The sequence below is a fragment of the Amblyomma maculatum genome, chromosome 3 (assembly GCF_055883805.1).
Source record: "Amblyomma maculatum isolate TAMU_Amacu chromosome 3, ASM5588380v1, whole genome shotgun sequence".
NCBI lineage: Eukaryota > Metazoa > Arthropoda > Arachnida > Ixodida > Ixodidae > Amblyomma > Amblyomma maculatum.
In genome coordinates, this window is record NC_139346.1 from 40635121 (window position 1) to 40658251 (window position 23131).

At 44.0% G+C, this 23131-nt stretch overlaps 1 protein-coding gene across 1 annotated transcript; it reads left to right on the forward strand.

The window, feature by feature from the left end:
- The first annotated feature begins 3105 nt into the window (after window positions 1-3105).
- On the forward strand, window positions 3106-10213 carry LOC146194630 (uncharacterized). Its single transcript, XM_084596092.1, has 3 exons — window positions 3106-3780; window positions 6535-6689; window positions 10060-10213. The coding sequence occupies exons 1-3, from the start codon at window positions 3149-3151 to the stop codon at window positions 10194-10196; spliced, it is 924 nt and encodes a 307-aa protein (XP_084452218.1). The 5' UTR covers window positions 3106-3148; the 3' UTR covers window positions 10197-10213.
- Window positions 10214-23131: the final 12918 nt, after the last annotated feature.

Consider the following 23131-nt stretch of genomic DNA (forward strand, 5'->3'; position numbering starts at 1 on the left):
ATACATGATTAGCTGAGGGGATCCTGGTATCATAGTTATGTCATTCACATATACTAGAAATAGTAGAGGGCCCAGAATTGAACCTTGAGGGACTCCGTGTTGGATCTCCAATTTTCTCGATATATGATTGTTAACAATTACATATTGGGATCTGCTCTTTAGGTATGGCTCAATTAGCCTAAGCGCAACGCCCCGGATTCCGCACATCTCTAGCTTTTCTATCAATATATCATGTTGCACAGTATCAAATGCTTTCCTAAGGTCTATAAACAAATCCAGTGTTAGAAGTTTCTTTTCTATGTTTTCAATAATTTGATCGTTTATATATAGAAGTGCCTGGAAGCCGTACTGGGCGTCAGCTATTATATGATGTTTCCGAAAAAAAGCAGTGAGTCTGTCGTTAACAACGCGCTCAAATTATTTAGACAGTATAGTTAGGGCAGAAATTGGCCTATAATTATTAATATTTGATGCAACGCCACCTTTATATACGGGAACTACTCTTGCAATCTTTAGATCTTCCGGAAAATCTCCTTTTAGAGGTTATTTTAAGGTATTAACGTGAGGGGGGATGCATTGGCTAGTCTACTATTAATAAATTGCCGGTACTTTGTAATAAAGAATGCACAAAATACAAAAAAATAATCAACAGGTGCAACAAAAACGTAAGAACACGAGCACTCATTAACACAAAAAAAACAGCGAAACAAAGTTATAAAGCAACATAATACTCATTAACTCACTAACATGGTGCCTGGGCGAGCGAATAGAAATGTATGTGAGGACACCATAGGCGTGACAGCAGCAAGTAACAGCGTTCCACTCCGAGATTACACCGATAACAGCCGAATATAACAATGTGAAACTTGGTTTCGGTGTTTGTAAAGAAGAATAAAATCCATCACTGTGAGAAAGCCGTACAAGAGCAGCAGGCAAGCGATTTAACTGTCGAATCATCCTCAAAAGAATAGCCTCTTTGAATGTTGCAATGTTACATTGGTATTCCTGAATTTTAGCTTCGTAATCTACACGTGCCGATAAGTAACGAGGGGGAAAAAGTTAAGCGTTGCTGGAAATACGAGTAAGTAAATAATTTATTGCATTGCATAAAGTAGATTTAAGGGAGTGGGGGACGTCATTCTGAAATGCTCCATCTCTTCCAATTTTAATGCATCTGTGGCCTTAGCCTGTACTGGGCTGCTAATGACTACAACTTTTCAGGTTTTATTCTGCCTTTCAAAGTATGAGGGTCCTGTACAGTACAAGAGAACTCTAGTCTTGACCGGTCATACGGTTTGCACTACACATCACAAATGGTTTTAGAAAACTCTCGCGTGCTATGTCTCAAGAAACCAAGTTTGTGACAGGCATTAGCGACAATGTAATCAATGTGCCGACTCCAAGATAAAAGAAGTAACAAAAAACACACCTAGATACTTTCATTCTGTAATGCGTCTTGTAAATGTGTTGTGCATTTTATAGGGAAACTTTCTTGGAACATTGTTTTTCTGAAAAAACTGTATGCATACTGTTTATGAAGGTTTATGCTCATGCCTAATGTCTGACTCATCGATTATATTTATGTTGCTCTGTATGATTTAAGATCAGTCCAATTCAGTTGCTGCTTGCTTCCCATAAGTAACGGGCATTCAGGGATTACAGTGCACCTATTTTTCATTACAGAATACAATCGTCCGCAAATAATCTAATGCATGAGTGGATATTCACATTTACACTGTTACATGGTGGCATGACAAGCGATGGAACATGGCGACACAACAGAAACAGACCGACGTGATGACATAAAGATGAAATATGCTTTTATGGCTAGCGCACCTGGCGCGAGCGCTCCGCCCAGCACCATTGCCCGCTTCCTCATCTTCGTAGCAGTATCATTAATATAAATCAGAATGAGCAAGGACCCCAGCGCAGACACTTGGGGAACTCCTGAAGTAACACCCCTACTGCTATATTGAGTTTCATTAACCAGTATACTCTGGGCCCATGATGTAAGTATTCACTAATTGAGGACATTTTTTGTTGGGAAACATTATAACATGGTAGGTTTTGTAGTAAAAGGAAATAGGACACTATATCACAATTTTTTAAAATATCTAATTAGAGTTAATTATAGATTGATCGTCTAATGCCTCCGCCAAATCGTGGCTGAATTCAGTTAGTTGGGTAAGACAAGACAAAACATTTCTAAACCCATGCTCACATGGAGTGTGTAACTGGCTTGCATCATTACTGTGATCATGTAAACCGGTTATAGTAGCAACATATGTAGAGGTCATGTACGTAAATAAACAATTCCCTGTACGTGCGGAGGCGTATGATGTCAAACATGCGCTGCTGCGGATTTACAGTAGACCGAATGCGTAATAGAATTCAATAGAGTACTGCGATCGTAAGCCGAAGTGTGATTTAACAGCCGAAAACGGTGGCAGGAGTCTTCAAAACACTGCAGTCAGTGAATACGGCCATGAATTAGGCTTGTTGAGTTTACTGATAATTCCACACATGAAAACAGGGATTCAAATGGCTCGGGTATGTGTAGCGCCTTGTGCAAACCTCACAAATAAAGCCACAAGCAATATGCGTCCCTGGATGCTCTACCAGATAAAATGAAGAAGGCGAGTGGAGCAGTTAGATTGTTAGACGCGGACCTATCTAAGGTGAAGAGATTTGAAGCCAGGACAACCATGGAAACAACATAGAGTGGGATATGCTTGCAGGTTTGTCGAGAAGTGCAACGCCCTCTTGTCTAGTCTTTCACCACTTTGAAAGAAGGGTGATACGACAAACATAATTATGAATGTATAATTAAAGAGCCTCGCTCCACTTGCTAGCTTCGCAAAAAAATTGTGTAAGCGAGACTACAGTCTTGTATTTTCTATCGCAAATAGCGCGCCACAGTTCAACGGCCTTATAAATGATAAGTCGTAGTCTAGACATGGTTCCGTGGCGTGCTGTATAAAGTTACACTGCGGAAAAGAACTTATCATAAAAAGGCCATTTTATATTTTTGTTCATCGAGTGTGGCGTGATTAGAGGGCAGCGCTGGCAGCGCCTTCATAAGCCCTTAAAAAGGCCCCAGACAACGCGTTGACCAGGCGTCGTACTTCTCAGGAGAGCAAGCTCGACAATGTCGCAGAAATTTTCGTTCATCCTACTACTGCAGTGCGTCAGCCTGCCGTTCGGGTTCTCCGAACCGTCCTGTCAAAAATTTCAAGTGGACACAGGTCTTTACTTTCTTTGCAAGGGCTTTTCTCACGCATCGGAGTTGGCCACGGGTATTCCTCGCCCCGAGCACCAGGAACATTTCTTCAGCCTTTCCGACAGTCGCCTGGAAAGTCTCCCTGCTGACACCTTTCGCGATTTGACCATTTCTAACCTTACGTTAAGCAACGTCCACATCGACAACTTCCCAGCCACTCATCCAAATGCTTTCGAAGGTCTCAATGGTACCCTCAAGGACATATTCTTCAGAGCGGGTAGTACTCTACCAGCGTCGTGGAATGTGCTCGAAGACGTCCTCTCGTTGCTGACATTGCGCTTACAGGATCAGACGGTGTCTCTCAGCCGTGACTGGGGCAACCTGCCAAAAAGTATCCGGAACATTTTTATCTTCGATTCGCGAGTCTCCGGCCTCGAAGAAGGAGCGCTAGCTCCATTGGAGCATATGGAGAAATTTGGCATCACGAGCAGTAGGCTCGGGAACTTTTCATGGGCTGTTCTGCCAAATCCCGCGCCCCACCTGGACACCATCTTGTTGGGGTAAGTTTGGAAACAAATATATTCACCGGGTTTCCGGAATGAAAGATTTTAATTTTGGTGGCGTTTTGCAGCTTATATAGTATGGTGGCGACTGAGCGATGGCTTTTTCATAGGCATTAACAGGCAGCTAGGAGCGAACAACACTTACTTTTTTGTACCTTGTTAAAGAATTGTGAACGTAAGTGATTTACGTAGTCGAAGCTCGCTTCCTGAGCGGTGCACTAGATGAATTTTGTCTTCAATTAGCACAGTTAATATTGTAGAGGTTGTCACCTGCAAAACATTAGGTACTTATAATTTAGAAAGCCAGGTAAGATAGAATAAACTGTCTGTTCGTTTTTTGCTTTTGTGACAGCATTTTTCGTACCATGCATAACATAATTCGTCTTAGTCTCGTCAGCAACAACCTGTTAAAAAGGAATATCTTGAAAGCTAAACATTTCGACTTATTTTCCTTTCTAGTTGGGTTGATAACTTAGTGAAACTTTATATATTTCCAATCAACACTTTTTTATTTTACAAAACCCGGCGTTTCGGAGCCGTCTCGGCTACTCCTTCAAGGATGCATGACGCGGGGCTGTGTGCAGCTATAAGGGTTGGTTGCGGAAATTTCAAGTTTCACTAAGGAATATCTTGGACGTGAAATGTTTCTAGCTCCCGTTTTTGGCCCGCCACTGCTGATAATGGCTTTAGACTGGAGGGAGAAAAGGAAGCTAAACGAATACGGCTGAAAGTTTTTTTTCAAGCCCTACGCTTACGCCCAGCGCTGCCATCGGTGGGGCTTACGCACCAATAGCTTTCTTAGTAGTCCAGTCGTGAGCGAAGGTGTCATGCCGTGTAAATGAGCAAATTCTTTCCCGTTGCTCGAGAGACGAATACGCTGTCCGGACAGCGGTTAAGATCAATGTGCCTCGTTGCGGCTATTAATCGGCGTAACGTATTCTGCGTCGGCTCTGATGACACCGTATCCTCTTCTTTGGTCGGGGTAACCGTTGGGTGCAGGGTTCAAAATAAATCGAGGGAAAGGGGTGGCACTTAACCTCTGCTTTACAGAATATGGCGTTACCTCATTATTGACTGCCCTATGTACCTTCTCTTGGAGATTCTTCTTCGTGTACATGCACTTTCCTACTCGCTTAAGGCCTGAGTGCTTATTTGGCCTCTATTATCTCCCACATATTAGTTAGAGTGCTCTGGTAGGCTACGAATTTATGTAATAGACTCACCACAGCTAAGTTTTCCTCAAAACTTTATAGCCCAATGTGTTTGCTTCTGAGCCACACTGTGTGACTTGTAATGCATTCGCACTGTTCAAAATCTCGTGGACGTAAGAAACATGTCTTGTTCCATGCTCCCCATTAGGAAAGACTACCATAAGTGCTAAGAAAGTGCCACGACATAGCTTAAAAATGAGCCCCTGGTCTCTAAGCATTTGACAAAGACAGTACGTCTGTTCTGTCTCTGTTGGCAAGTTTGAGAACAGCGTTCATTTACATGTTAAACATGGATGATACAGTTAGCGAAAACAAATAACAAATGTTTTACCTTTCAATCGTCGGCGGATGTGTACCATTGCAAGGTTAGAGACCGTAAATTTTGAAATTGTTTATTCTGCATAGGGGTTAGAAGGGTTCAAAGCCAAATCTAGGCATTTTAAAGGTAATTGATTTGGTGTTTCGAATATATGATATGAGAAGTGGTGTATATTCCCTGTATATGCAATAAATACAGGTACCCTATCGTTATTTGATAATGTTAAACAAGTTAATGTAATTTCGGTGACAATGTCACTCACAACGACATCATTATATTTTCATGCAGTGCAGATAAGTCAATTTAATGAGCTTTGCAATGACCATTTGTGACATTCGATCAATCAAACCACACTTCCTATCAAGAAAAATTAAAAAAACGCCACAGATCTTTGTTGTTGACGACCTGGCATTTTACATTACAAATTTGAGGTCTGTAAGCGAAGGTGAAAACGCTAATTCAGTAGTCTTCTCTTATTGTTTAACCACCAGTTACATGAACTTCGCCTTGCTGTAAAATCCCGTACACACTGTAGAGATGCATCTATTGCAGTTTTAATATAAATTTTTGTCGACGTTTAAAAGAAGAACCCTGCATTCAAAAGCATGGTATTATTTATCACTGTAGTAAGTATACATGACAAACCTTCTTGACAATCAAAGAAAATTGGACAAGGGTTGAGGGAGAGCCTCAGTTCCGAGCAAATGTTTCGACAAGAGGACTTGGTTTCGACCAGTCAAGTGCCAGTAATCTTCCCTAAGATTGGCTTGCGAATAAAGCCTCGCCGTTAACCGTTCGGTTCCCTTTCATACTCTGCAGCCATTGTCTTACCCTTATTCTATCCTGGGTCCTTAACTGTTAATGCATCTAACGAGATTCAGGGTAGTCTTCGAATTAGTTTCTACCACCAGGTTTAATTCACATGTGCTGAGGCGTTCAATTTTTCGTTTATGTTTAACATCTTTGAAATACGGGAACCGAGGTTGCGATTCAACCTGGTGACCTTATAATCAGTAGCTAAACACTATAACCACTGAACCACCGCAGCGGTGCTATGATTGCATAGCAAGCGACTCTTCGGTGTAAGGAAACCCACGTTATTTGCAAGGAGGGACTCGCTGGGCGTTTTATTAGGCACCAATTCCAACTTAGATCTTGCGTCGATAAGCACTTGCCCATAGAAATGAGTAATTGCGGGTCTCGCATTATGCTCTCTTACAGTGAAAACGAGCTCACCAAGATCCCGAGAGGCTTCACCAGTCTACAGTTCCCCGCTTTGAGAAGCATTCGCTTGGAGACTAATCGGATCGCAACGTGGGATGCAGATACTCTGGAAGCTATTCGAAGCCACCAAAATAACCCCGAACTAGTTGTCGGTGAGTTGTTCCAAAACCCGTAAGTATACGGCCAGCGGTAAAAGTATATTTGCCGACTTCGGGCCATTGAAGTATTTGGCGGGGTGCTCGCACACGCTGACAATATATGCATTATAAAAACATAGAATCTCTAGCACACAGCATTAGAAGGAAGTACACAGACTACGTTTCGTTGAATAACGGAAAGAACTTTTTGATTAATATCATATTTGTTTGAGCCACTAAAATTATAAGCTGAATTTCTATAGAATGGACAAATGAAAATTGGAGACTTCTCCAAGAATAAGTTCTTTATTGGAGCGTTATCAATACACGCGTGCATAGAGTTTTTTAGCCCTTTGATGAACGCGGCCCATGTCTGCACTATCGGCGGTTATTTGATTCGCTAAAACGGCATTTATAAGCTGACCTAGTTTAGCTCAACGAAACTTCAGGTTTTGTTCCATTGCGTGTTATTACTGCACTTCGAGGTCCCCGATAAGACGCCTGGAACGAGCATAGGCAACATAAATTAAGCGCTCTAGCTAAGAGAGCTCGGCGACCGTAATTCGAATGAGGAATTGCAATTCAGCAAATGCGTCGCTTCTCGAGTTTTAACCGGCCATACGAACTGCCTACTAGAGGTAAAGGTCTTTCTTGCTAGATATTCTTAAGCATTACATTTTTTCCTTTGCCAGGCCCCGAGTTCATGCGATCATGCAATCGCCAAAGACACATCCCTGAGAACGTGGGGCAAACTTAGTTCTCTTTTTCGTTACGAACCGACACGTTGTAGAGGTACGGGTTTAATCAAAGACGAATGCCGGTTGAAATATAGGTAGCTTCAACAGTCAGTAGGTGACCTGTGAATAGGTTTTTAATAATATTTCACACTGCATGCAGTACGAGACGCATAAATTTCAAGGAAAAGTGAATTTCTCATAGTGCGTTTATCATTTTAGAGAGGCGCTTCTAATTAGAATAAATTGCAAGCTGCTCGCCTCTGTGGCGATTACTTCTGGCTCGTTTCATTTTGGATGATATTATCACGTATCTAGAGCGCGTTTTCTTAACCGCGACCGCAATTCTCTTAGTGACAAGGAGCAGCACTCCCTCTTAAGCGGCGTCATGTCGCAATCAGCAAGGGAACGAAATTGGCAAAACATGTCCAGACGGGTAGCAAATGAATGATGTTTCTAACAGGGAAACACAAAAATCGTCAGCTAATAAATACTTGCTCTTGCTTACTACATGATACGGCTCGGCAATGTAAAACAGCGGATCCCATAACGATAGTGCTTACAGCAATGCAGATTACCACGTACCCAGCCACGTTTGTTTTTTTCTGCAATATCGCCCTAAAACTTCGCCGTTCACATGTTGGCCGTAATTACCGAATCATCACTATTTTAGCCTATCCCCCTCTCATTGCTGGGATCGAAAGCTTCCGTTGCAGAGGTGTTCTCAAATGCGGGCGTAGAAAGCGATTACATCACAGGCCCGTGAGAAGCAAATGTAAATGGACCTCTTCATGTAAGTTAGCAGCCAAACCTTGAAACAAAGCGCGCTCTTGGAATTGTCCACTACTGGTGGGTCACGCGTAATACAGAATTGTGTTGAATGGTGAAGAGAAAGTATAAAAGCGTCCTCGAAAAATCTGCTTATCTTCTAACAGTAACTGATGGGCACGTTGGTCAGACATAGCTTTCGAGTGCAACAGCGCAATGGCACGAGGCCAGAGTACAAGAAGGGACTAGGTCCTTTATAAGCAATGTCTCCCTGAATAAACCTTTGTTGTTAGTCAGCGCTGTATCTAGTACCTTCTTCTACTGTGGCCTCGTGCCGTTGCGCTGTTGCACTCGAGAATTGCTCCTCTTGAAAGCACGTCCTAACGTTTACGAGCTTATTATTGCATTAATAATCTCAGTCGTGAAACAGTGGAAGAAATACCCGATTTAAGGCAGTTATCAATATACATTCTGAGAGTAACGACGTGCAGCCAAGCTCACTTTCTTGTACGGGCAAGTAACTCAGAGCTTCTTCCACTGGGTTTACTCGAGCGATGCCTAAATGGATACGCTGAGGGCTGCGCTACGAAATTCGCGCACCAGTACAAATATTTTATAAGCAATCTGTACATATAACCTTCATACATTATGAAAAATTAGTTGACTTGTTAGACATCTGAGCAATTGAATGGTATACCGTGCGGCTGATCAGTATCTAGAATTATTCATAAAGAAAGGAATAAACCACCAGAAAAGTTTTAGCTACAAATAAAAGATGTCTAGAGCAGAGCTATCGACCGCTTGTATTAATAAGTGTTAAGAGACCTGAATACCCAACTGCTAGGGATAAGAATCAAAAAGGAAATTCGTAATAGGCTGATATAGGCTGTGGCTTAGAAGTGCACCCCTTGGGCTACAAACGTTTGACAAAGACTGTATATATTTATTCCAAGAAATTGCCTTAAGCGAGTATCTCAAAATATTTGCGGAATTATATCGCATTAAAGGTGCAAAAAGCAGTGAGTTAAAAATCGAGTTTTAAAGATAAGTCATGTGAAATATTCTGTGACGCTGTCATAGCTTACCTCCTCAGTATTGTCTTTCACTAGATTTTGAAGTGCATTTTTGCTTCCTGCTTTCAAAAGCTGTGAGAGCCCCGAAGATATAACGTATCAAATCCCCAATAAACGCCTACGGAGCGCATTCAATGAGGCACACTTGTAAGTGCCAATATATTTTACTCTCTTCTTCAAGCTCTTTATCCCGGTTTCAATATAATCAAGGCCCCTGAATTTATGAATATAAAAATAGTAGTGGTGTAAGCATGGCTTGAACCTAATTAGAGGCGTGAAAGCATGATGTCGCATGCTGTATTTATGTTGTGCATGACTTGTCTGATTAGTGGGCGCCCAATCTTAAGGTTAACAGTAGATGCGATAGCACCTTTATCATAGCCTTTTTATTCCGCGATTTCTTTATAAATTTGTTTTATATCTTAGGTTATCGCGGAAAGAAAGGTACATCTGTCTCACGTTTTGGGGAACACCTAGATGATGTTTTCAAGCTCATTTAGTCCCAGCGAGGCGAAACGGGAAGCTGCATTGTGAATAGTCAAGCTTAGACTCTAAAAGGCTTGAACGGATATCATGCGGTCCTTGAGTAAAATAGGTATGGTGTATAAAACAACTTTGATACCACTTTACAAGAGCGAATAAGAAATAAATCTTCCTTTATGTTGATGTAAAATTCCCCTTTGGCCTGTTACGACGCACATACAGTTCTTTGGTGCAGCGTAGTGTTGCGCACAACGAAAAGAAAAAGGAAATATGTGCACAAAAAACATTGTGGCGTCATATCGACCAATGGCCTTTTTTCTGTTTTAGGTTCTATCCAGTGCAGATGTGCAATCCGTCCTCTGCTGGAATTTCCCAAGGGCCGCATCTCTGGAACCTGCTATGCACCAGAGAATTTGCAGGGTCGCAAAATCGACGATATCCGATTTCAGGACCTTCAATGCTAACATTGCACTGATAATAAAGAAAGCAGCCAAGTGAAACACTTTTTTGATGTGATTGGAAGCGCGTAACGGAATACTAAGTTTGTTTTATGATCCTCTCCAATTCAGCAGATTACTGAGAAAAAAAGAGAGATATAATTGAAATTATTTCAGTCGCAGTAACAAAGTACATACAGTACATTCCGGATATATCGAACTCGAAAAAGCTCTCGAAATAGTCTAATATATTGAATATTCGATATACCAACCGGTGAGCTACTCTGAACCCCAGGAGCGTGAATACGGTGTGCACACGCTAACGTCATGCTTCCTGCAGCGGTGGGGGCCCGCCGGCGTACTGATAGCGTACCCTGGTTATCCGCGCTCACGCGCCGGGCGGCATAAAGGGGGCGCACAGAAGCGCAGCTCTACTAAAACCCCTCAATAAACTAAAAGTAGCGCCATCTCCTCTCTCCTCCTCCTGCAGCGCCGCTCCTCCTCTCGCATTTCGACCGTGGCTCCACCTACGGGGTGCGCGACTAGCGCGCGCTCTCCGGAGCAGGCGCCGGTCACGGCCGTCTCGATCAGCGCGCGCGCCCGCAAAAACACTATGTGCAACCCAAAAAATGCATGCACTGAATAAAGTAAAACACAGATACGCATAAAGTAGCAATGGGCACGAGACGATGCTGAGAACGCTGAACAGAGAAAAGTTGACTACCTCACACATCAAGCTCCAAATAATAATGCACCCCAACGAGGATGCATTTTGATACCCGCTCCGCTGTTCCCAACTGAGCATCCTCATCAAGGACAAGTATACGTGCTCTCATTCCTCCGCGCACTTTCCCTCTCTCTCATAACTAGATTTGAGGAGGTTTTCCTTAAACGGATAAGAGCTGGGGCAGCCTTACCCCGTCGGTAGCATGCCGATGGAAATCTCAAGAAGACATCGGACACGCTACATCCCCGAAGTGTTCTACACCAGCTCCAGAAGTGGATGTTCGCCACCTGCTGTGGACTTGTGCAGGGGCAAATGCATCAAGGAAATAGATTCTGCAGGAAGTTGGACTAACCGCAACAAGGGAAGAGGACTTCTCCAAATGGCTCACCCACAACGGTAAGATCAGGTACCTCCTCCGGTTCCTTGCGCAAAATAATATACATGGTTTTTATAATATGCCGTATGGCAAGCTTGCGTAAAAAAAATTTATATTACTCAGTTATTATTCAAGATTTTCAGAGATGTGGAATCATACCTTTTTGCCAGCTATTTTTTGGCTTGCTTATTCGCCAATTTGACGGCTTTCCTTTATCGGTGACTCCGGCAAATATAACACTATCAATGCACGTTTATCAAAGATGAGCTTACATTAGCACCCTTTGCTTTTTCTTCTGCAGCGCTGTTCCACAAAAGTTTACGCAGTTCACGAGTGGGCTTTGAGACGTCTTTCAAGGTAGACTATGACGAACTCTTTAATTTTTCAGGCTACTTGAAAAATGAATGTCTTTTTTTGAGTGCGCAGAAATTTATTTATGACTGGCCTTGATTCATTACTGGATTTACCTCCGAACTTATGAAGCCGTTCGATATCTTTAGGCGTTACACCTATCTTCCTTATCAATATGACATCATTAACTTTTTTTTTTGTTCTTCAAACGTTTCGTCTTCGAACTCTCTCAATTCATAAACTATTCGATTATTGCGACGAAATCTGTTTTCGAAGTCACCTGCCTTGTTTAGGAGAAAGGATAACTGGCTATCAAAATCTGTTTTTGCTTTTTTCTGTTTTGCTTACGTCTCTTGTCAGTTTGTTAAGACTGGACAATTTCTTTATATGGCTTTCAAAAATATTTTCAGTTTTAGTGTTAATTTACAGATATGGGACGACGACTAGCTTTTTGTACAGATAGCGCATCGCACGTTTGGAAGATGAAAAGGACGCTGGAATTCTGTGTCGGTCATTGTAGCGCGAACCAAAGGCGTACGCCGTTGCTTTCCCCGCCACGAAACAGCGCAATTTACGAGTATGAGTTCGCCTTTTAGTGAAATGTATTACTTACGCTCTGAGCGTTGCGCGAAAACCTTATGCATGATTCTAACGCTACGTTTTGGCATCGGCTAATCTTGCTGCTGCTAAAGAACAGCCGTATGAGACCAGCAATCTTGAAAGTAAAGAATTTCGCTAATAAATGACGCCATCGCGTATATATCCGAGAACACCTGTTGAAGCTCCGACGAAGTAAAAGCTTGGGCTGCATTAGTACAACATCACTATAACCTGCATTGTACTCGAGTAGCACAAACAAAACGCTGTTAGAACTTAACTGCCAGTCGAAAAAAGCTGAATAAAAGTTCGGTTGTCATGCTAGTTTCTTTGTGCTTTCGTGGGCATGAAGCTCTTATAACTACGCCTATTTCTGTACAAAGATAAACAGTTTTTTTAAGAAGAGAATAAAACAGTGGTACGAAAGATGGGCCAAAAGAAGAACAAATATATGCGTTATGCAATTTTGTTTACTTACCACACAACTATAATCTAGAAAAGTACCACAATAAAGTAAAGAACCACGAAACAGCAATGCATAACTATAGAAAAAAGAAAGAAGTGTGACGTTGTTGCAGAGCTACGGAATATATTGCGCTATTTCTGGCACCATTTTGTATGTCAACGGTAAAGGATATCAGCGCGGCGGAACGTTGATAGTGCCACTTGATCAAATGACCCTGCCCTGCATTTGCAATAGATGACGCTACAACTTTTTTAGCAAAGGCATCGAAGGAACTACGCCATCGGAATTGACATCCGCCCATTAGCTTCATATCAAAACCATTTCCCGTATACTTACCGCAGGCAAAAGCTTAAACACATAAATGTAATATATTCCCCCCGCCCCCTCCTCCGCAGTTTCTGCTTTAGCGAGAGAACGAATTAGCTTAAAAATGGGCCTCTGATAAACGTCTTTTGAATCGAAATGCACCGTTTGGTTTTTATTTCTGATATCATATTATCATCACATCGTTACTGAGACTACACAACGCATTTCACCAACCGTTAACCAAAGGAAGCGAACGAACCGAAGCCACTCAGGATCTCCTCGAGCAAAGGCAGCGAATTGCAATAAATAGCAAAGCAGTTCCTCTAGCGGCATCCCACCGTAAAGTGTACCTCCGGTGAACAAATTGTGTGCTGCTCCTCTACAAAGACAGCTAATTTTGTTTTTCATTGTACATCTGCCAGTGAAGACTGACCGTTATCGCTCGCTGCAGAAAGTGTCATATCGATAGCATTTGCCTCAAGCTAAGATCTTGATCAAAACTTCATTTTGTTCGAAGCGAAAAATGCCCGATGATTTAAATAATATTTATAATTTAGGCGTTTCATTTTCCTTCAGAGAAAGAAAACTGTTGACGCGAGAAATGTCTACGTGTAGGCTGATAACTTGAAGCCCAAAAAATGGATGGATGGATGGATGGATGGATGGATGGATGGATGGATGGATGGATGGATGGATGGATGGATGGATGGATGGATGGATGGATGGATGGATGGATGAATGGATGGATGGATGGATGGACGGACGGACGGACGGACGGACGGACGGGCGGGCGGACGGACGGACGGATGGACGGACGGAGGGATGGATGGATGGATGGACGCAGGGATGGATGGATTGATGGATGGATGGATGGACGGATGGATGGATGGATGGATTGATGGATGGATGGGTGGATGGGTGGATGGATGGATGGATGGATGGACGGATGGATTGATGGATGGATGGGTGAACGGATGGATTGATGGATGGATGGATGGATTGATGGATGGATAGATGGATGGATGGTTGGATGGATGGATTGATGGATGGATGGATTGATGGATGAATGGGTGAGTGGATGGATGAATGCATGAATGGGATAGGTGGGTGGGTGAATGGATGGATGGATGGATGGGACGGACGGACGGACGGAGGGGCGGATAGATGGATGGATGCATGAATGGATGGATGTGTGGGTGAGTGGATGGGCGAATGGATAGATTGAAACTGGGTGGTGGCTGTGGCCACCATGCTCAGATTTTTATTTTATCTTGAATGATATTATAAATCCGCCACCTATTTTGTCATTTCAGATACTAGGTACTCTTTTTTGTATTTGTGCCCTTATGTGCCCTTTATATTTGTGCCCTTATGGTTTCCAGCTACTAATTTTCAAATCGCTTTTTACTAACTTGCACCAAAGTTTCATACATCCGACCACTGGTGTCTCTAAACCCTATGGCCTCAGGGTAAGTGCATGCGTATGCATCGAGATGCGAATTAATACCATCGCTTTCGAGTATAAGATGTTCACTTGGTTCTACGGATTTAGCGTACACTGTACATATGTAATCTTGGTTAAAGCTCATTGAAAAAGGGTCTTGGGAAGCGACCTCTCGAGAATGGGCATAGAGATAGTGATTAAATCTTGGCATTGCAATATCTCAGTTTATTTATGTCACCCATTCTATTTAACCTCGGATTGGCTCCTTTCTGTCGTATTCTAGCGTCTACCCCAACCGTAAAACATACAATAATATGCTTACGACCTTACTCTTTGGTGCAAATCTAGGTCTCCCAGAGCAGTAGAGGAGAGCCTACAGTAGGGTATCGATGCAGTCACTAGTTATCTTGACTCAATAGGGCGATTTTCCGAAATTGAAAAATCTGAAAAGCTGCTGATTGCACGAACTAGCTATGAACACCAACACACCCATCTATCTCTCACAATCGCACGTTACCCCATCGCTCACGTATCATCCTGCGGATTATTGTTCTTCATATCCAAGAGGCAACCAATATTTCTACAAATGTTTAAATTCGCACTTTGCTTACGCATCCAGCCCGTCGCATTGTCACTGAGCACTCCGGGCTACTTGAGGGTCACGTCAGACAGCTTGTCCAAGTGTTACCACTCAGCACAATTCTTTACCCAATCCATACATTAGTCTAGTTTGTCACCAAAGACATAAGATTGAGGTTGCGCTTCATATATTGTACAAGGCAGCCATTAAAGTCCCTGTATATGCGTCCACGGAGCACCTCTGCTTCGCGGTGCTGTTCTTGCCCTTCGGAGACCTCACACAGCCACATCGAGACCCTCAAATGGCACGTCTTTCTAGCATCAAACAAGGACAATGGATACTTCAACAAACTGCACTCATATTATAGACCATCAAATCATTACCGTTCTTTCCTGCTCCCAGATAACCTCAGATTAACCGCCATTACAAAATAAGTTGCAGCCGACACTAACTCAGGCAGACTTTCCGCTCGCATTTCCGATCACGTTCGTCCTATTGATTCAACAATCGTCTACACGGATGCATGACGAACTAGCATCGGAGCGGCTGCTTATACAGTTGAGAGCTCTATAGCGAGGTAGGGACACATATGTGCGGTCCTTATACTGATACGTCTCCTTCAGCAAATCTAGATGCCCTAACAATGGTATCCGGTATTCACGACCTCTCACTAGCACGCGCTAACTCTGATTCATCACAGGCTATACGCGCCAATCATACGGGTCGCATTCCCGCAGAACTGCAGGGTGATATGCAGGAAGTTCTTGCCAGACTACCTCCCCACAATGTCACACTGAGCTTAATTCCTATTTACACTGTAATCCCAGGCAACGAGGTAGTTCGTCGCCTTGCTTGCGAACTTCAACACCAGGCGCCTTAGATTCCCTTGCCTTATCCACTCACGTGGGACATACTCTTCACTGCAAAAATAAAACCAATCTTCACAATGAAAACAATAAAGAAACTCTTCGTGCTCTTCCTCTTCTAAACAAATCACTCACTAGCACGCAAATACGCATTCTTCTAAGCTACTGCTAAATACACTATTTATTCCTGTCAGATAGTTTCTCTAGCCTACTAGACATTCTCGCGCATGCCCGAATTAATGAACACTATGCTAACTTAGACCACTGTACATTGTCCTCTCCTGTTTCCATTCAGTCCTCTTTTTTTCGGCATCCTTCTCCCCTAAAGTGTCAGGCTTTGACAGCCTCTGACCAGCTGAAGGACCATTCAGCCTTAATGACCCTGGCCCAGGACATTCTCGACGCTTAATAGTGCGTTTCATTAACGTTTTTTTATCTCCTCGTCCTCTTCCGCCTCCCAATCGCTATAATAATCAACAAATAGTTTTGTACGGAGCGGTATTTTACCTGTTAAGGAATAGTTACGAAAGGCTTATGTTACTTGTGTTTTGATCTTACTTTCAATCGCGCCATCCATTATTGCGCCACGCAAAACGAAAAGACTGCCCAGGTAGCACAGAATGTGGGGCCCGAGTAGGTCCGATGTAGGCAAGTGGGGCTGGGGCAACCATCATAAAACCTGCATCGGTCCTTGATGGGGCTAATGTGGGCAAGCCCTATTTTAGCTTTTTCTTGTTCCTGCTGCATGGGTCCAATAGCGGCGTCGCTGAGACTAAGGCAGAGCACATTCCTGCATCCAGACAACAAGGGTCCCTTCTCGGATATTTAGGGGAATCCCACCTAAATGTGAGCTCTTTACGGGAAACCCCTCATAGATCCGAAATGAGCCGCCCGCCATAAATATTTGTAAGGCCCTCTTCGGTCGTTAGTGGGGCAGAAAAACGGACATGCCCACATGCTGCCCCAGTCGGCCCCTTGTAGGTTACTTGAGGGCAGGCGAAATATGAATAAGAGCTCAATTTGGGCAAGCCCTCGTGAAGCCCACGTGAGGCAGTCCAAGCTAAACCGCTTTAGTTCCCACATCGGCTCTAATGGGGCTTAGATGTGGGCGTGCCCACCTGGTACCAAAATCGGTCCCTCTTGGGGATTTTGAAGGCGCGTGCAGCAGCAGCTGGGCTCTAGGTTCGAAAACAACACCCAGCACAATTGGGGCTGCCCACACAAAACTGCTTTATATCCCGCATGGGCCGCAATGAGACTGGAAGGCGGGCGGGTCCGTATGATACCAACATCGGTCCCTTGTGGAAAATTTGAAGGCACGTGCAACTGCAAGTGAGCGTTAGGATCAAAAACAACATCAAGCCCAATTGGGGCTGCCCACACAAAACCGTTGTAGGTCCTACACCAGCCGTAATGGAGCTAGAGGCGCGCGTGCAATTGTGCAATCATTCTTTTCAACCTTAATTTGCAATAACTGTTGCCCTAAATTACCATTAGAGATGATTTTTTGACACCGTGTCACACCAACTGTTACTTTATAAGTTAAGTAAATTAAATATTGATAACGGTATTTTAAAGTGGATTGAGTGTTTTTTAAGTAATCGAAGTCAGTATGTAAATGTTAACGATCATGACTCCCCCGTTTCCCCCGTAACCTCTGGCGTTCTGCAAGGATCAGTTCTAGGACGTCTTCTTTTCCTTATCTATATTAATGATCTTCCTTCCTCAGTTACTTCCAAAATAAGACTTTTCGCTGATGACTGTGTTTTGTACAGAGAAGTTACTAACCAAGATGATGCATGCGCTCTTCAAAATGACCTGAACATAATTGGAACTTGGTGTAATACCTGGCTTGTGAAACTAAAAGTTAACAAATGTCAACTAATGAGAATTACGCGCACAACTAATCACAACATTCCGTGCTCATACTCTCTTGATGACACCCCACTGACCAAAGTTAACAAGTATAAGTATCTTGGTGTTCAAATAACTGATGATCTCTCCTGGATGGGTCACATTGAATATATTACTAACGATGCCAACTGCATGCTCGGCTTCATTCGTCGCAACTTTTCCCTTGCCCCTATCTCTGTGAAACTACTGCTCTACAAAACACTCGTCCGCTCAAAAATTGAGTACGCTACTCCAGTGTGGGACCCAAACACTAACTCTCTCATTGCGTTGCTCGAGTCCATCCAAAATCGCTCTGCAAGGTTCATAATGTCTAATTACTCCCGCCATGCCAGTGTTACAGAAATGAAAAGAATGCTTAATCTTCCGGATCTTGCCATTCGGCGCCGCATTTCGCGCCTCTGCACATTTCATAAAATATATTACGGCAACGAAATCTTAAAGCAGTGCCTGTTTACTCCTCCGGCGCACATATCGACCCCCAAAGATCACCACCTAAAGGTGCACATCCCACAGTGCAGGACTGTCCAATGTCTTAATTCCTTCGTCCCCAGAACTGCCTCGGACTGGAGTCACCTGCCCTCCACCGTCGTCGTCATCAAGGATTTTGAAAAATTCAAGGATACTGTTAATGCTTATGAATTGTAACTGTTTATTGGTTTTTCTTTTTATTCTTATTTTGTTTCCCAACTCCTCTCTGTAACGCCTGAACGGCCTTGATAGTAATAAAATGAAATGAAATGAAATCTGTATAACAGTTGTGCCATATTTCAGTTCAGTTCAGTCGTTCAGTAGAGTCCGACTCTTCGTGACCCTATGGACCATTTCACGCCACGCTTCCCGGTCTCTCACTATCTTCCTAACATCACATAACTTCATCTGCAGTGCCTCGAGGATGCCATCTAACCATAGCGTTCGCTGCCTACCCCTTCTCCGGCGACCGTCAACCTTTCCCAACATCAAATCTTTCTCCAGCAACTCCTCTCCTCATCAGATGACTAAAGTAGCTGAGCTTTAACTTCAGAATTTGACCCTCCAATGAGCAGTCAGGGTTTATGGTAGACAATATCGACTGATTTGATCTTCTGGCAGTCCAAGGAACTGTCAAGAGTCTTCGCCAGCACCACAATTCAAACGCGTCAATTCTTCGGCGGTCAGCCTTTTTCACAGTCCAACTCTCGCATCCATACATCACAACTGGAAAGACCATAGCACGAATTATACGGATCTTGGTTGGCAGATTATTGTCTCTGCTCTTTACTAGGCGGTCAAGGCTAACCATTGCTCTCTTTCCCAGAAGCAGGCGTCTCCTAATTTCATGGCTGCAGTCTCCTTCCGAGGTAATCTTGGAGCCCAAGAAGAGAAAATCTGTCACAGCTTCCACTTCTTGTCCATTGGTGCTCCAGGACTTGATAGGGCAAGACGCCATGATCTTTCTGTTTTAATGTTCAGTTTAAGCCCAAACTTCTCACTCTCTTCTTGTACGCGCATCAGAAGTCTCTTGAGTTCCACTTCACTTCCTGCCATTAAAGTGGTATGATCCGCATATCTAAGGTTGTTGATACGTTTTCCAGCAATCTTCACTCCAGCTGAAGTCTCGTCCAGACCGGCCTTTCCTCAGGGCGACAGTATGCAGCCTTGCCTCACTCCTTTATCAATCGGAAAACAATCAGTAAGACCATGCCCAGTTCTGACTGTGGCCTCTTGTCCTTCATACAGGTTCCTGAGGTGACAGATGAGGTGAATTGGAGCTACCATCTCTTGGAGAGCTTGCCACAATCTGCTGTGATCTACGCAGTCAAACGCTTTCGCATAATCAATAAAGCAGAAGTAGATGGGTTTCTGGAACTCTCTTGCTTTTTCCATGATCCAGCGGAGGTTGGCAATTTGGTCTCTAGTTCCTCTGCCCTTGCGAAACCCAGCTTGCATGTCCGGAAGCTCCCGATCCACCTACAGCTGCAGCCTACCTTGGAGAATTTTCAACATCACTTTGCTAGCATGCGAAACAAGCGCGATCGTGCGGTAGTTGGAACAATCTTTGGCACTGCCTTTCTTTGGAAAGGGGATGTAAACTGACCTCCTCCAATCCTGTGGCCACTGCAGGGTTCTCCAAATCTTCTGACATAATGTATGCAGAATGTTAACAGCGTCATGGTTGAGGTTTTGAAGCAACTCAGCTGGAATGCTATCACTTCCGCTGGCTTTCTTCTTAGCAAGGCTGGCTAAGGCCCATTCAACTTCATTCTTCAGGATGCCCGGCTCGAGATCAGTAATCACAACCGTCTTAAGTTGGGTTTGCACATTCGGGTCCTTCTTGTACAGGTCTTCTGTGTATTCCTGCCACCTCTTCTTTATCTCTGAGGCTTCAGTGAGGTCCTTGCCTCGTTTGTCCTTTATCACGCCTAGCTTAGCACAGAAGCTTCCTTAGATATCTTTGATTGTCTTATACCGAGCTCTTGTGTTCCTTAATTGGCTGTTGTCCTCAACTGTTTGGCATTGTACAGGAAGGCATTCTTATCACTCCTTGCTATATTCTGAAAATCCGCATTGAGAACCTTGTATCTTTCTGTTTCCCCCATAACTTTTGCCATCCTTCTTTCCTCAGCTATTTGCAAAGCCTCTTCAGATAACCAGTTTGCTTTTTCGCATTTCTTTTGCTTTGGAACTACCTTAGTAGCAACTTCTTGTATTATATCACGAACATCAGTCCACATCTCTTCGGGCTCTCTGTCTTCTAGATCTAATTCTTGAAATCGATTCCTCACTTCCACAGCATATTCTAATGGAATTTGATCCAGATCATACCTGATAGGCCTTCTAGTTTTTTGCGTTTTCCTCAATCGAAGCTTAATTTTGGCAACACGAAGCTGATGATCGGTGCCACAATCGGCCCCAGGCCTTGTTTTTACTGCTTTTATAGCGCTTCTTCATCTATGCCGGCAAAGAATATAATCGATCTGATTCCTGTACAGACCGTCCGGTGAAGTCCATGTGTACAGGCGCCTCTTGTGCTGTTGAAAATGAGTATTCGCTATGGTCAGGTTGTTTTCTTCACAAAACTCTACTAGCTTCTGTCCAGCTTCATTTGGCTCGCCAAGACCGAACTTGACTATAATTCCGGATATTTCTTCACTCCCGACCTTAGCATTCCAGTCTCCTATGAGAACAACGACGTCTGATGATGGGGTGCGGTCTAAAATGCATTGTAGGCCCGCATAAAATCTCTCAACGTCAGCTTCTTCAGCAGTAGTGGTCGGTGCATAGACTTGGATAACGTTTATATTGAAAGGATGACCTTGGATCCGAAGTGAAATCATTCGGTTGTTTTTGGGGTTGTACCCTAGCACTGCTTTGCCCATCCTTCTGTTCACTATAAGAGCGACCCCATTCCTTCTCTTGGATTCGTGCCCACAATAAAAGACATAATGGTCACCGGAGTTAAATTCTCCCATTCCGGCCCACTTGAGCTCTCTGATATCCAAGATATCAATGTTCAATCTGTCCATTTCTCGCTTGACGACATCCAGTTTACCTTGCGTCATAGATCTTACATTTCATGTTGCTATGTGATATATCTCCTTACAACATCGGACTTTCCGGTCGCTTCCCGACACATCCACAGCTGAGCGTCCTTTTGGCTTTAGCCCAGCTGCTTCATTCATCCTGGAGCTACTAGGAATCGCCCTTTATTCATCCCCAGTAACATGTGGGATGCCTTCCAACCTGGGGGGCTCATCTTCCGGCGCCATATCATTAATGGTATTGTGACTGGCAATAGGGTTTTCTTGGCAGGGAATACTGGAGTGGGTTGCCATTACCTTCTCCAGTAAATCACATTTTGTCAGAACTCTCTGCCGTGACCTGTCTATCTTGGGTGGCCCTGCACAGCAGAGCTCACGGCTTCATCGAGTTTCGCAAGCCCCTCCGCCACGACAAGGCAGTGATCCATGAAGGGGTGTGCCATATTTAGTCGGTTAGAAATATTACATGACTTTCGTTCTCCCACGCATGCAAATTGCGCTAAGAAGACTATAACATACTGATTGCTAACTGTTTCTCCTTTCCTGGTTGCTGTGGACAGCCTGCAACTCTCAAAACAGTATTACTCCCCTGATGGGGCTGGAACTGGTAGGTGACCACCGCTTGCGGGGGAACACTCTCTGTGTCGCTATGATCTTATCACAGGGAATGGTCGTCCTTGGTGGCACTCGTCGCATTGTCATGAAGGCCTGCCTCGTTGGTTTATTACCACGATGGCGCTGCATGCGGTCTCTGCGTCAGATGCCACTTACTTCTGTGGGGGTGTCGCGTGGCGGCCCCCTTGTCCGGGTAGGGCCTTCACCTCGAACTAAAAAGCTCTCCCAGACCCCACTTGGGCCTTGGGGGGGACCTTGCCGGAGGGGTTGAATGTATGATGATGAGCTGATGAGTTATGTGTGATTCTGGGGCACTGCACTTCCGGGTGTCATTACCCCATCCCCATCTGACAACGGCAAGCTTGCCACAGAATTTTATCTATTGTAGGCCGTCATTGCTCCCGCCACCGTTGTGGACGACGGCTGGTTTTGCTGTGCGCGTCTTTCTACCCTTCTTCTTTTTCTTTATTCTCTATTTTCTCTTCGGTCGGCACGAGGCAGAGGAGGTGGCTCAACTACACAGCCAGTACCATGCCTGTGCATTTTCTTTTCCTTCTTCCTACAGCCACAACAACAATATTACTGTTTCAGAACACACATCTCCATAGCCTGAACAAGATGTATATAAAGTCATTCAGGCTAGAATAATGTTATTATTATTGTAAAATTTAATATTTTGGCTGTTTAGAAAGGGCAGACATAAAAACATAATTACCTAATTATGTGCATAAATACTGATTTGGTAGAACTTGGACTAGGGCTTGCGATCAATGACCTGCGTCGGCCCCTATGAGAATATTGTGGGCAAGCCCAACTGCGGCTTGCGCTATAGAACCCGCATCGGTCCTATGTCATTATCTGAAGGGCTAATCGAAATAAAAATTAAATGTTCATCCAGAGCGGCTGCCCGAATCTGCCCAAAGTAGGACCATCGGGGGGAGTTGGCGAGATGTGCCCTTTTGGGCAATGCGGGAAAAATGTGGTCAGCCCCGCAAGCGCTGCATGCATCGGTCCCCAGTGGGGCCCATCGGGGCTTTGTCGACAGCCCCATTCAGGCCTACGTCAGCCCCTCTTGCAACAACCACATTGAGCCCACCGGAGCTGTCCTGCATTGCCTACATCGGACCACACCCCACTTCATAGCCCACTTTGTGCTACCTGTTAGCACAAAGTGGGCTATGGGTAGCACAATTTCTCATTAA

Coding starts and splice junctions, on each gene's coding strand:
- LOC146194630 (XM_084596092.1), top strand. CDS start 3,149: ATGTCGCAGAAATTTTCGTTCATCCTACTACTGCAGTGCGTCAGCCTG. Junction 3,781..6,534: donor CTGGACACCATCTTGTTGGG/GTAAGTTTGGAA, acceptor GCTCTCTTACAG/TGAAAACGAGCTCACCAAGA. Junction 6,690..10,059: donor TAACCCCGAACTAGTTGTCG/GTGAGTTGTTCC, acceptor TTTCTGTTTTAG/GTTCTATCCAGTGCAGATGT.